Source organism: Colobus angolensis, unplaced genomic scaffold (genome assembly GCF_000951035.1).
Source record: "Colobus angolensis palliatus isolate OR3802 unplaced genomic scaffold, Cang.pa_1.0 Scaffold221, whole genome shotgun sequence".
NCBI classification, from domain to species: domain Eukaryota; kingdom Metazoa; phylum Chordata; class Mammalia; order Primates; family Cercopithecidae; genus Colobus; species Colobus angolensis.
Window position 1 is genome coordinate 2,643,995 of NW_012115389.1, and position 13,456 is coordinate 2,657,450.

General features: G+C 37.8%; 1 protein-coding gene across 1 annotated transcript in view; it reads left to right on the forward strand.

Annotated features, from left to right (window-relative positions):
• The window catches only part of SYNE1 (spectrin repeat containing, nuclear envelope 1), a 543,966-nt gene that overhangs the window by 448,073 nt on the left and 82,437 nt on the right, over positions 1-13,456 (forward strand). The window contains 5 exon segments of the mRNA XM_011943785.1: positions 1,970-2,124; positions 3,288-3,435; positions 5,460-5,554; positions 9,117-9,351; positions 11,007-11,201. Coding sequence (XP_011799175.1) covers positions 1,970-2,124; positions 3,288-3,435; positions 5,460-5,554; positions 9,117-9,351; positions 11,007-11,201 — 828 coding nt within the window.

Here is a 13,456-nt window from a genome sequence, read left to right on the forward strand (position 1 = left end):
CCCAGGCTGGAGTGCAGGGGCGTGATCTCAGCTCACTGCAACCTCCGCCTCCCAGTTTCAAGCAATTCTCCTGCCTCAGCCTCCCAAGTAGCTGGGACTACAGGCACATGCCACCATGCCCAGCTAATTTTTGTATTTTTAGTAGAGATGGGGGGTTCACTATGTTGGCCAATCTGGTCTCAAACTCCTGACCTTGTGATTCGCCAGCCTTGGCCTCCCAAAGTGTTGGGATTACAGGCATGAGCCACTGTGCCCTGCCAATTGTGAATGATTTTAAACATTCAATCAAGTAAGCAAAATAATACAACAGACCTGAAAATTTTCTTGTGTTATTCCCTTGTTTAAAGCCCTCAAGGGTTCCCACTGCTCTTTGGGAAAAGACCATGTGGCTTCTCAAGGCGGCATCCTGGTTCCACCTTTCCTAAGGATCTTACTCTGCTGTGCCATAGCCCATCTCCCCCTCCAGCCACTCCAGCACCACTGTGCTTCCCAACATCTGTGCATGTGATATTTCCTGTCTCTGGATTTGTTTTCTTGTCCTCATCAGCTTACTCCTCATTAAAAAGAGTAAAGTCCTGGTCATTTTGTTCAATGTCACTCTCTTAGGAAAGTCTCCACTATCTGTCCAGGGCCAGGCCCCCCAGTGACACGTTTTCATAGCACACTGTTGTTTTTCTTCCATGCTGTATCACCTCATTTAATTATATTCCTGTGAGTAGGGGACTACTGTTGCACTTTCGACTACTAGAATAGTATCTTACTCCCTGTAAGTGCCATGAGGGGAAGGACTGTGTCGTGGCTATTTTGTCCATTGCTAATGTCTACCCATGGAAATTATGCCATTTAATAGTTATATTTTGGTTTCAATACTTGAGATTTATTCTTTCTTCAGAAAGCATGAGTCTTTTGCAGAACATGCCAAGAGAAGACACACATATAGCCAAAGGTGGCCTGACATTTTTTCCTTCCTGTAACTCATTTCCTAGATGGAGATAAGAACACCCGTGGGGAAACCAGAACCGACAAGGTTGTCCTGTGTTTGAAGGGAGAGAAGAGAGCTAAAAGAATAGATTGCCTTTTGGTTAAGTCTCACCAGCTGTGGGATTGGGGGTCAGAGATCTAAAACTGCAGCTCTTACGGCAGTGTGTGGTCACTTCATAGCTCAAGTGAAATTTTATTTTCTCTAGCAAGAACCCAAGGAGGTTCGTTTACCCTCTTCCATTTACTAGCTGGGTGGTCTGGAGCAATTTACTTAGTTTCTGTGCCTCCCTTTCCTCCCTTGCGAAGAGGGAGTAAGCAGCATGACTTATCTCAAGTGATCGTTTTGAGGATAAAATGAGTTACTACTTGTAAAGCTCTTAACAATGCTTGATTCGTAGTAAATGCTCAATAAAAGTTAGCTATCACTGTCACAACTTTTATTAGTTGTGAATAATAAAGGAGGAAATTAACATGAACAAATTAAACATAAATGGTAAAAAGTAAGGCCTTTTACTTATCAGCATAATTTTCATCCTTAAGCAGTTCTATCAAGAATTACGTATGAGTAAATAAATCAAGAAAACAATATGATGCATGTAATATAATTACATATGAGTAAATAAATCAAGTAAATAGTATATGTAATATAATATATGTAATAAAAATCAAAAAAAAATAGAATACATGTAAATAAAGTAAATAATATACTTGCATGTATAACCCATACAAGTAAATAATATAATACATGTAAGTAGTCAATAAAGGATAATGAGTAGCTTGAGTAGCAATAGCAGCAGCAGTTTAGACTGAATAGGAGATTCTTCTTTTTGCTATTTGTACCACTAGAGATTGTAAGTGGCCTAGAAATGCAGAGCCCACTAGACCGAAGACCAGCTACTTCCTGAAATCAGAAATTCACTGTGCACTTTGAAAAAGCTTTGCGTTTTTTGACCATGGTGCTAAACCTACTTTTAAATCTTCCTTCTAGGGACAGATGTTAAAATTCAGCAGCATGGCTCCAGATTTAGACCGTCTAAATGAGCTTGGATATAGATTACCCTTGAATGATAAAGAAATCAAAAGGATGCAGAATCTGAACCGCCATTGGTCTCTAATCTCCTCTCAGACTACAGAAAGATTCAGGTAGAGTAAACAAGAGATGTCTTGGTTGCTCCAGTCGTCTTAGTCTGGTTTGTGCTGCTATGTCAAAATACCACAGAATGCGTAATTTATAAAAAACAGAAATGTTTAACAGTCTCACAGTTCTGGAGACTGGGAAGTCCGTTGTCAAGGTGCTAGCAGATTCAGTTGTCTGGTGAGGGCTGCTCTCTGCTTTCAAGAGGGCACCTTTTTGCTGCATCCTCAGGAGGGGAGGGTTACTGTGTCCTCACACAGTGAAAGGCAGAAGGGTAATGGTGCTGAACGCTGTGTGAATCCTCTTTTATAAGACCCTTAATCCCATTCACAGAGGAGTCCTCATGGCCTAATCACCGTGTAAAGGCTCTGCCTCAGAATACTATGAACATTCACCATTAAGTTTCATCACCTGAATTATGGAAGGGACACGTTCACACCATAGCACCAGTGTGTCAATAGACTATAAGCCCATGACTTGTGTATGTTTCTAAATTCTGATCTTTCCCATAACACTGACAAAATTTGAACTAAAAGTGGGAAATTCAAATTGTAAGGTCGTTTCTCATGTTTAATGTACTAAATAGCACTTTAATCAAAAAACTCTTTTAAGTAAGAATATTAAAAGTATATACATAACTTTTATCATTTTTAAAAAGGTACATTTTAAACTTTACATTTTTTCAACTGTCTTTCTTCTTCTTCTTCTTTTTTTTTTTTTTTTTTTTTTGTGATGGAGTTTCACTCTTGTCACCCAGGCTGGAGTGCAAAGGCGCAACCTCGACTCACTGCAACATCCGCCTCCCGGGTTTAAGCAGTTCTCTGTCTCAGCATCCCAAGTAGCTGGGATTACAGGCATGCGCCACTGCACCCGGCTAATTTTTGTATTTTTAGTAGAGATGGGGTTTCAGCATGTTGACCAGGCTGGTCTTGAACTCCTGACCTCAGGTGATCTGTGCTCCTCGGCCTCCCAAAGTGCTGGGATTACAGGCATGAGCCACCATAACCGGCCTCTTTCTTCATTTTTAAAAAAAATTTTACCACCTAACATGAAAGCTTTGTGGTAGTCCAATGAGAATTGAGTACAGAGATTATTTAATCTAGTTTTATATGCTAGAGATATAAGAATAAGCAGCAAAATAACCATTGTTCTTTGCCCTTTGTTTTTTCAGCAAGTTGCAGTCATTTTTGCTACAACATCAGACTTTCTTGGAAAAATGTGAAACATGGATGGAGTTCCTAGTTCAGACAGAACAAAAGTTAGCAGTAGAGATTTCAGGAAATTATCAGCATCTTTTGGAACAGCAGAGAGCACATGAGGTAAGTTGTATCAGTAGATTTGAGGGTAAGAAGAAATTTGTAGGCCCTTGGAAGATGCTATAAAATGCTGTGTGGGAGAATTAAAATCATGCCCTTTACCCCGAGTGTCCAAATGCATGCATCATTTTGCCTTCTTTCTTAAGCTTGAGGTTTTGATAACTTAACTATAAAAATGTAGTCCTGTTTGCTGCTCTGATTGGGTATAAGCACATGTCAGCCTTCGGTTCCTTGTAAAGTATAATGCCAGAGTTGTGGTTAAAGGTTACTTACTCAAGACAGGCAAAGTTGGTGGAAAGTGTATAGATCGTTAGAAAATTTTCAGTTGGGTTAGAGACTACTTTAGTATTGCCGAGGTCAATTGCTTAAGAGACTATGCTTTGATCAAAAGTCTTTAAAAATGTTGTGATCTTCAAAGAGCATATATGAATTTTATACCAGGAAATCAATCTATCAAATGTCTCTCCAGGTGTACCTCTTGATTAAATTGCATTATAATTATTTCTTAAGAAACAAAGAGGGAGAAGAACTATATACAAAAAGTATATTAATAAATTTGCCCACTGTTAGTCCTTATGTTGCTGTTTACTGGTGTAACTAAGTTGGTCTGTGTGTTTATGAATTATATGCACATGGAGAGATGAGTCTTACCTAAGAGAAAAGAAAAACAATTCAGAAGTTTTTAAATAGAGAATTTAAAGATATCTAAGGTATTTTTAAATCCAGTTTTATTGAGTTGACAGATGATGAAATAATAGAAAAAAACAGCAATGAGGTTGCATCTCACTCCCACAAGGATGACTGTAATGAAAAAATAGCAAATGTTGGTGAAGGTGTAAAGAAACTGGAACCCTAATACATTGCTGGTGGGAATGTAAAACGGTGAAGCTGCTTTGGAAAACAGTTAACATAGAGTTACCATATAGAGTTACATAGAGTTAAATAGCATAATCATATAACCCAGCAATTCCCAGTATATCCTAGGTATATACTCAAGATGAATGAAAATATGTGTCCACACAAAAACTTGTATAAGTACATTGTTTATAGGAGCATTAGTCATAATAGCCAAAAGGTGGAAACAACCCAAATGTCCATCAGCTGATAAATGGATAAATAAAATGTGATATGTCTATGTAATAGAATACTATTCACAATGAAAAGAAATAAAGTACTGATATATGTTGCAACATGTATGAACCTTGGAAACATTATGCCAAGGGGAAGAAACCAGTCACAAAAGACTACATATTGCAAGATTCCATTTATATGAAATGTCCAGAACAAGTAATCCATAGAGACATAAAATAGATTAATGGTTGCTGAAGGCTGGAGGATTGGGAGGAAATGGGGGATGATTGCTAATGAGGATGGACTTTCTTTTTGGGGTGATGAAAATTCTAAAATTGATTGTGGTAATGATTTTAAAGTCTGTAAATATAATAAACACCACTAGATTGAACATTTTAAATGAGTGAACTGTATGGTATGTAATTGTTGCTCGATAAAGCTGTTTAAAAAACAGTAGAAATAATTAGAAGGACCTGCTGTTGAGTTTTTTTAAATAGTGAAATAAATTTATTAACCTGACTGAAACTTAAAAACAGTGAGTTTTAAAAGACAGAAAAAGACTAGGCTATTTTTTTTTTCTTTGACTTCTTTAAAGGCCCTAAGCTATTCTCTTAAGTTTTGAATATGGACCATATTTTATACACAAATTAAACCAAAAAACAAATTGTCTGTTAACTTACTTTATTAGGTGTTTTTGAAAGAAAGAAGAGAAATATAATTCTACTTTTAGTCACCTAGTTTTAGTAAACCAAACACTAAACTTTATCTTTGAGTGTATCTTAATTGATAATTTTAAAATAAATGATTCCTAAACTGCAGGATTTCACACATTTTCTGATTCAGCTGGTGATAGCTTTCATAGTCTTGCTAACACTGGAATATTTGGAAAGTTATCAGAGAACCGGTCACTAAAATTAGGAACTCTAAAGTATGTTCTTCTTTTTTTAAAATTATAGTTGTTTCAAGCCGAGATGTTCAGTCGTCAGCAGATTTTGCACTCAATCATTATTGATGGGCAGCGTCTTCTAGAACAAGGTCAAGTTGATGACAGGTAAGATCTTTGATAAATTATTATAAAAGAAAGGTTCCAGTAAATTAATCATTTTCTTTTTAATGAGCAGATTAGAGGGCATATATCCAATCTTCCTGAGGCGATTGAACTGTAGTGGAGCCTCAGTAATTGGAGGAGAAGCTTGTCTCAATCTCTGAAATGACTGAGTATTGAATCTTTTTAGAGAACTGCTATTATATTATATGAAGGGCATAGAGTAATTGGAAATCACCTAGCCAACCTTCACTAGTCATCTGTAGGAAATGGAATTAATGAATAGATCAGCATGAGCCATATCAATGACCTGTCAATGGTTTGTAAACAGATGCTTCTAATATTCTCACATAATTACAGAATTTTTTTTTTTATAAAAGGAGCATAGAGATCACTAGCCCATCTTTCTTACTTATAGATGAAAAACCTGAAATCCACAAATGTGAGCAGATTTGACCAAGGTCACAGAACTAAGTAGCAGCAGAATCAGGCCTGGAGCTCATGTCTGGTTTTCAGTCAGTACTGGATCATACCAGTCAGCTTTCTCATGCCATGAGAATTCTTCTGTGTTTGAAAATGGTTTGCTACCTTAAGTCAGATTACATGCCGCCTGAAATCTTTCTTCCTGTTCATATACAATAGAAAATTATCTCTTTATTAAAATTAGAGAGGTAAAAATTTATCTTCTCCCCAGATTTATGGCAAGTGAAATGACAATTTCATACTATATTTATATTTCCTAGAAACAATATTTACTTTATCTAATCTACTTTCCATGGTGATATTTGAGTATTAGCCTCATGTATTCTATTACATATGTATACCTTTCTCGTATTTAGGAACCAGTAGTTGTGACTATAATTAACTTGATACTTTTTCAAAAAATAAAAAATAAATTATGTTTATTGAGAGTTTCGTCTTTAATGTTGTAGAAGCAATTTCAGTTTTAAGTGGATATTTCTTTGGAAGTGCATAAAAGATCTTCATGGTTAAGCTTGGAACAACAAAATGTGATATCATATTTATTCTATTTTAAGTAAGCCAAACTTAAATATGAGCTTTCCTGAGAATTTAAGGCCTTGAAAATAAAACAAATACAAATACAATTAACTTTTATCTTTTGCTTTATCATTTCCTAGCCAACTCTCTAACAATATTATAAATGTTTGAGTCATTAAGTAAAATAAAAATTAAATACTCACATGCAAGCCAGCATCTACTAAATTTTAAATACTAACATTTAGGGAAAATACACCAAAGAGATGAAAATGGGAGGTTAGACTTGAGGATAAAGAATTTTGAAAGTTGAAGGAAAAAAAATCAGATTAGAACCTACTGACAATAAGAAGGCCCCAGATTGCAAGTGTATTGTGTTCTGAAAGTTAATTTGTGAGTTATGTTTTTTAGAGCTTCAAGTTCGGCACAGGGAACAATGTCATGTTTTAAGTAATTCCTCATGCTGGCAGGTAGTTTGGGACAGCTTGGTTGTATCAAGAGAGGGTGGGGAATCCTAGGAGGCCTTGGATGGTTACCTGATAGGGAAAGCAGGATTATATGGTATTCTCAAGTCCTGGAGTTGTACATTTTCTGCAATGACAGGTGCTTGTAACTTTTAGGGAAGTATCATGAACCTAATTCATCACAATTGAATGCTACTGCATTGATTATATACAGCAGAATTTCCTTTCAAAAACAGAAGTCATCATCAAAATCTAAGTAGCTATCACATGAATTTATTTTTATTTTTATTTATTTTTTTTTGATACAGTGTCTTACTCTTTCACTCAGGCTAGAGTGAAGTGGTGCTATCTCAGCTCACTGCAACCTCCGCCTTCTGGGTTCAAGTGATTCTCCTACCTCAGCCTCCCGAGTAGCTGGGATTACAGACACGTACCACCACACACCCGGCTAATTTTTGTGTTTTTAAGAGAGACGAGATTTCACTATGTTGGTCAGGCTGGTCTCAAACTCATGACCTCAGGCCGAGACAAGTGGATCACGAGGTCAGGAGATCGAGACCATCCTGCCTAACCCGGTGAAACTCCGTCTCTACTAAAAAGTACAAAAAACTAGCTGGGCGAGGTGACGGGTGCCTGTAGTCCCAGCTACTCAGGAGGCTGAGGCAGGAGAATGGCGTAAACCTGGGAGGCGGAGCTTGCAGTGAGCTGAGATCAGGCCACTGCACTCCAGCCTGGGGGACAGAGCGAGACTCCGTCTCAAAAAAAAAAAAAAAAAAAAACTCCTGACCTCAAGTGATCCACCCACCTTGGCCTCCCAAGGTGCTAGGATTAAAGGCATGAGCCACCGGGCCCGGCCCTTTATGGATCTATTTTTAAAATGAGAGGGCATACGAAATTTTTTGCAGGGGCTTTATTTAGTACATTTTATTTTTAATACTCGCTTTCTTGATGTTAACTGTATATTCATCTTTTGTTTCAGTTGAGTCATTAAATAAGTTTCTAGGACTAACAGCATATTTGGTTACAAAAATCAAAGTTTATAGTTGTTCTGGATGATAGGAAGTTTCGAGAAGATACAAGTTCAGAATAGTAAGTCCAATTCAAAGTTGCTTCTACCCTCAAGAGAAGAGGATAAACGCAAAACTATTATAGTAGAGAAGTGCAAGCATTTAGTATTTAGTATTAAAGTACAATATTACTTGCACTTTATGTGTGAATAACACTGTAATCTACATAGAAACTCATTCTGTTTGATATAGGACAAACCCTTACTAGCCAGTTCTAGAGCCATAAGTTAAATATTAAATAAAACTTAATAAAGAACTACCTATATTTTTTTAAAGCTAGAAAACAGAGAGGTAAGAACACGTTAGAAGATCTGATATTCTTTAGCTTGAACTTGAGAAATCTTAAGGAAAATTTATTATTTCTAAATATATTAATGACATTTATATAGACTATGATAACAGGTTTTCATTTTTCTAAGAATAAAGGGAAGTCAGCCTACAATGTAGAAGAGAGAATTCAGATGAATGTGTGGAATGATTTGCTAAAAGTTGGGGCTGTTTATTATGAGGGAATACTGAGAGAGTTTATGGAGCACAGTTTTTAAAAAATCTTTTTAAAACACATAGTTTGATTCCAGTGGCTTATGATTCGAACTGAAGACAGAGGTTCTATCTAAGCCTTGTTCCACATGTTTTCCTGCAGTGTGGCCCACAAGACGGCATCACCATCACCGGCTGCACGCGTTGCTATGGAGCTGCGTAGGATTTGCAGCTATTCCCATTGCACCTGCAGCTGTCCACTCCTCCCCTTTCATGCTTTCAGGGAGAGGGAGTGAAGGACAATGACCTTATTGTATATTTGCCTTCAACCTATGCTGAGACATGAAAACACTCACCATTTGCAAACATCGGTAGTTTAATTTAAAAAATTAATTACAATAGACCCAATAACCCAATAATAGATCATGGCATGATATCTGAAAACCAGCACCCTAGATCACTTCTCAGGGCTTAGGGTTGTTGACAATGCATACATTGGCTGATTGCATAACTGCATCCAAGATAACAGTGTTTTTTACCATGTAATTATTTCTTCACTAGGGATGAATTCAACCTGAAATTGACACTCCTCAGTAATCAGTGGCAGGGAGTGATTCGCAGGGCCCAGCAGAGGCGGGGGATCATTGACAGCCAGATTCGCCAGTGGCAACGCTATAGGGAGATGGCAGAAAAGCTTCGTAAATGGTTGGTTGAAGTGTCCTACCTCCCCATGAGTGGTCTCGGAAGTGTTCCTATACCACTGCAACAAGCAAGGACCCTCTTTGATGAAGTGCAGGTAAGATGCAAAACACAGTGTTCTCACACCTCTTAGGCATTTCCACCGCACTCTTTACCTTCGCCTCGGTTTTTCAAAAGGACTCTAGAGTGACATTGCAACTGGGACAAACATTGTTCTCAAATGTCAACAGAAATATACAAAATGATTGCAATACAAAGCCCATATCTAATGGTGAAATGATAGTAAGCCCCAGCCTCTCAGAAAAGCTTCTCACACTTCACACATTATGGCCTGCCACAGCTCACTAAATCCCAGCGGGGATGAAAAGGTAATGGCAAGGAAAGAAAAACTTTATGTTGCTTGCATACATTTTATTCTTGAGCAATTTAAACACATAACTTAAGTACTCCAAAGAAGACAGGAAGCCCTGTCCTGTTTGAGTTATTTGTTCATTTCCAGGTTGCCCCTTACCTTTGGGCTTCTAGCTTCTTAGACTGATACCTCCTATCATTCTAGTGAGTTCTTCCCAGTGTATCCAATGTACCCAGTCAGTGTACCCAGTCAGTGTACCCAGTGACTCTTCCTTTAAAGTCACTGTTCTTTGGTTCCTTTCTCCTCCAGATTTCTCTGGGAGCCCTCATCTGCAGACATGACTTCAACTGCCCCCTGGCAGCAGAGAAGGGGCATATCGGTATCTTCTGGTCATACTTACCTGCTGTACTTTCGACTCGTGTTTCCAACCACCTTTTGGGTTTATGTCTATGTGCATCACAGATGCCTTGTACCCTGTGGATCCCAGCAGAACCTGTGATCTCTGGACCGACTATTCTCCCTTTCCCATCACACTTCCAGGAAGTGTCATCAGTCTAGGAATCCTAGAATAATTTGAGAGCTATACTTGCTATACTTCTCCTTGTCAATCACCCCCTTATCTAGTCTCTCCAACTCTATATCCCTGCTGCCACTGCCTTGGTTAGGTGCTCGTGATTTCTTGCCCAGGTAGACAATAACTTCCTAATCTTAGTATATCCAACACATATCCGTCTTCCATTCTATTTTTACTTGATTCCTGAGTGCTTTTATTAAAACTTTAATCCAAACATCAGTATTCTTCTGTGAACCCCAGTCACTTTTAGTATGAAAACCAAATTTCTGCAAGATGTGGTCTGGCCTCATCTCCTACCAGTCTCTCACGTGCCGTCCACACTCCAGCCACTGAAAACCATACTTAGTTTCCTGAATCTATCGTATTTTTCTCATATAGTGAATGTGCACATCCTCATTTCTCTGTGAGAAGGTGTCCTCTCCTCCACTCCTGATCACACTCATCTCACCGCACCAGGTCCTTCTTAATCTGGTGAAGTTCGTGTCTCGCAAGACTCATTCAGCCTTTACTGCTTTGAGGAAGCCTCTCTGCCTCTTGGTGCTCCCCCTGCTGGGTCAGATGTCCTTCTGTATTCCCAGGCATCAGTCTTAGAGAGTGGTTCTTATTGCATCAATTGTACTTACCTTGGAGACAGAAACTAAGCCTGTCTCTATTGTATTCTCACTCATTTATTCACTGGTGCGTGCGTGTGCGAAGCACCACCACAATAAATGCTTGCTGGATGAGAGAGGGCATGCTATGCTCAGTTAGGGCCATTTAAAAAGCCTTATAGGAAGGAAACGATGAAAGAAAGAATGAGAAAATAAAGAGCTATGGTTCCTTTCAGTTCAAAGAAAAGGTGTTCCTGCGGCAACAAGGCAGCTACATCCTGACTGTGGAGGCTGGCAAGCAACTCCTTCTCTCTGCGGATAGTGGCGCTGAGGCCGCCTTGCAGGCCGAACTCACTGAAATCCAAGAGAAATGGAAATCAGCCAGCATGCGGCTGGAAGAACAGAAGAAAAAACTAGCCTTCTTGTTGAAAGTAAGTTCGGTTAGAAAAAATCGAACCAAAAAACTCTTTTAGTCGTTGTACTACTTCCTACTATTGTTATTCTGCAAATCAAATAGTGAAATTATGAAATAATACCCTGCAGCATTTTGATCCTCAGTATTTTATTTAAGACTTTGTCTTATCTTGAACAAACTGGAAAAGTTTCCCAATTTTCAGCATTTAATTTTTCAGGACAACCTCCCAACAAAGTAAAGTCTAATAAGACTGTCTAAGCCATGAATTCTGATTAATGGCCAGTGTGAAACCTTAGCCATGTGATGACTTTATAAATCCATACAGAAATTCAAAGGGTAGGTTCCACTCCCTAATCTGAGACTCTAAAGTGGTTTTCAAGATTGATATCTCTTCTTTTATGGAAGGGAAAAACCAATCCAGAAAGATAGTCTTGATTTATCTTAGCTGATCCAAGCAAGTTGCCATGAGATAAAATCTCCAGGAGGTGTATTAAGCCCTTAGGTGGATGCAGATCACATACTGATCACACAGTAAGTTTTGGAAAATGTAGATTTATCCGGACCTCCCACAATATACTTTTCTCTCTCACTCTCCAATTGCATGTATAATGCATAATTAAATGAGCAGTTTCAAAAGGACAGGGCCTCTAAAATAAGATAATCTCAAATTAAAATCATGGTAAACCAAATGACCTGGTTAACTTATCCTATCTAAGCCTCAGTTTCCTCATCTGTAGAGTGGGTGTATAATTTCACCATCTCCATGTGGCCATTGTGAGCACTTCATGAAATAATGACAGTGAATCATGTGGTACCTTATACCTGGCTCACACTGAGCACTAAATGAATGATAGTGATATCATAGTTGATGTTATTATGATCTTCAAAAGTAAAGACACCTAAATGTTATGGTCCTGTATATGTTGATAATTACCAACACTTGAATGAGCGTATCTATTAAATTGGGCCTGTCACATGTTTGTATCGAAGGTAATGACTAAGATTTTGTTTTTTGTTTTTTTTTAATACTTAAAAGTGTGCACACCCACTGGATTTATATTGAATTTTATTTAATAAAATATTGCCTTCTGTGTAGGAAGCAATCCATCAAAAATGCCACTGAACATCTATAAAGAGCTATTATTTGCACACAGCACAATTTCATCAGTAACATAATATGCCGAGTTCATTTTCTTCCTTTTGCTTTTAGGAAAGGATTTAAAACGTTGTAACTCATCCTGTAGAGAACATGTTAATCATTTTTTTTTTTAATTTGTGATGTGATTTTTGGAGATGTTTCCAAGACTTAATAAGGCATGATGTCTGAGTCACTACATTTGCTTTTCTTGTCTGTCTGTTTGTTGGTGTAGAAAACATCCACTTTAAGAGATATTTGCAGGCTCATGACATTACGTTATTTCCTTATAATTCATGTCATAAAAGGACTTGGTTATAGATTTAGAATCTAAGTCATCCTTGAAAAGAGGAATCCCTCTTCTCTTCTTGTTAAAGTTTATTTTATTTTGACTCTTAACACTACATCTTGTTTGCCTAAGAAGGAATTTATGAATCTACATTTTATTGTTTATATACCCTCATTTTAGTGTATTTTTTTACCACAGCTATAATATTTAGCTTTTAATACTGTTAGTAAGCATGCCAAAAATAGACATTATAATTTCACATTCTGTATGTTCACCTTCTTCACTATCATCTCTTAATTTTGTTCTGAAAAGTAAGAAGCTGGTCTTTCTTTCTTTCTTGTTTTTTTAATTTTTGTTTTTGTTTTTTGTTTTTGACACAGAGTCTCACTCTGTCACCCAGGCTGGAGTGCTGTGGTGCAATCTTGGCTAACTGCAATCTCCACCTCCTGGGTTCAAGTGATTCTTCTGCATCAGCCTCTCAAGGAAGTGGGATTACAGGTGCACGCCACCACGCCTGGATAATTTTTGTATTTTTAGTAGAGATGGGTTTTCACCATGTTGACCAGGCTGGTCTCGAACTCCTGGACTCAAGTAATCTGCCCTCCTTGGCCTCCCAGAGTGCTAGGATTATAGGTGTGGGTCGTGGCACCTGTGATGATCTTATCTCTTTTAGATCAATAAACCTTTGTCAACTGCATGTTGATTGAATTCAGGGTGTTTGATAGTTTTATTGAGAATGTTATTTAATTTAAGCAGAAAGAGAATCTTTTTGTCTACTCTCACTATGGTTAGCATCGATGAGCTAATTGTAGCCTGGGAACACAAAGATATATATATATATATATAT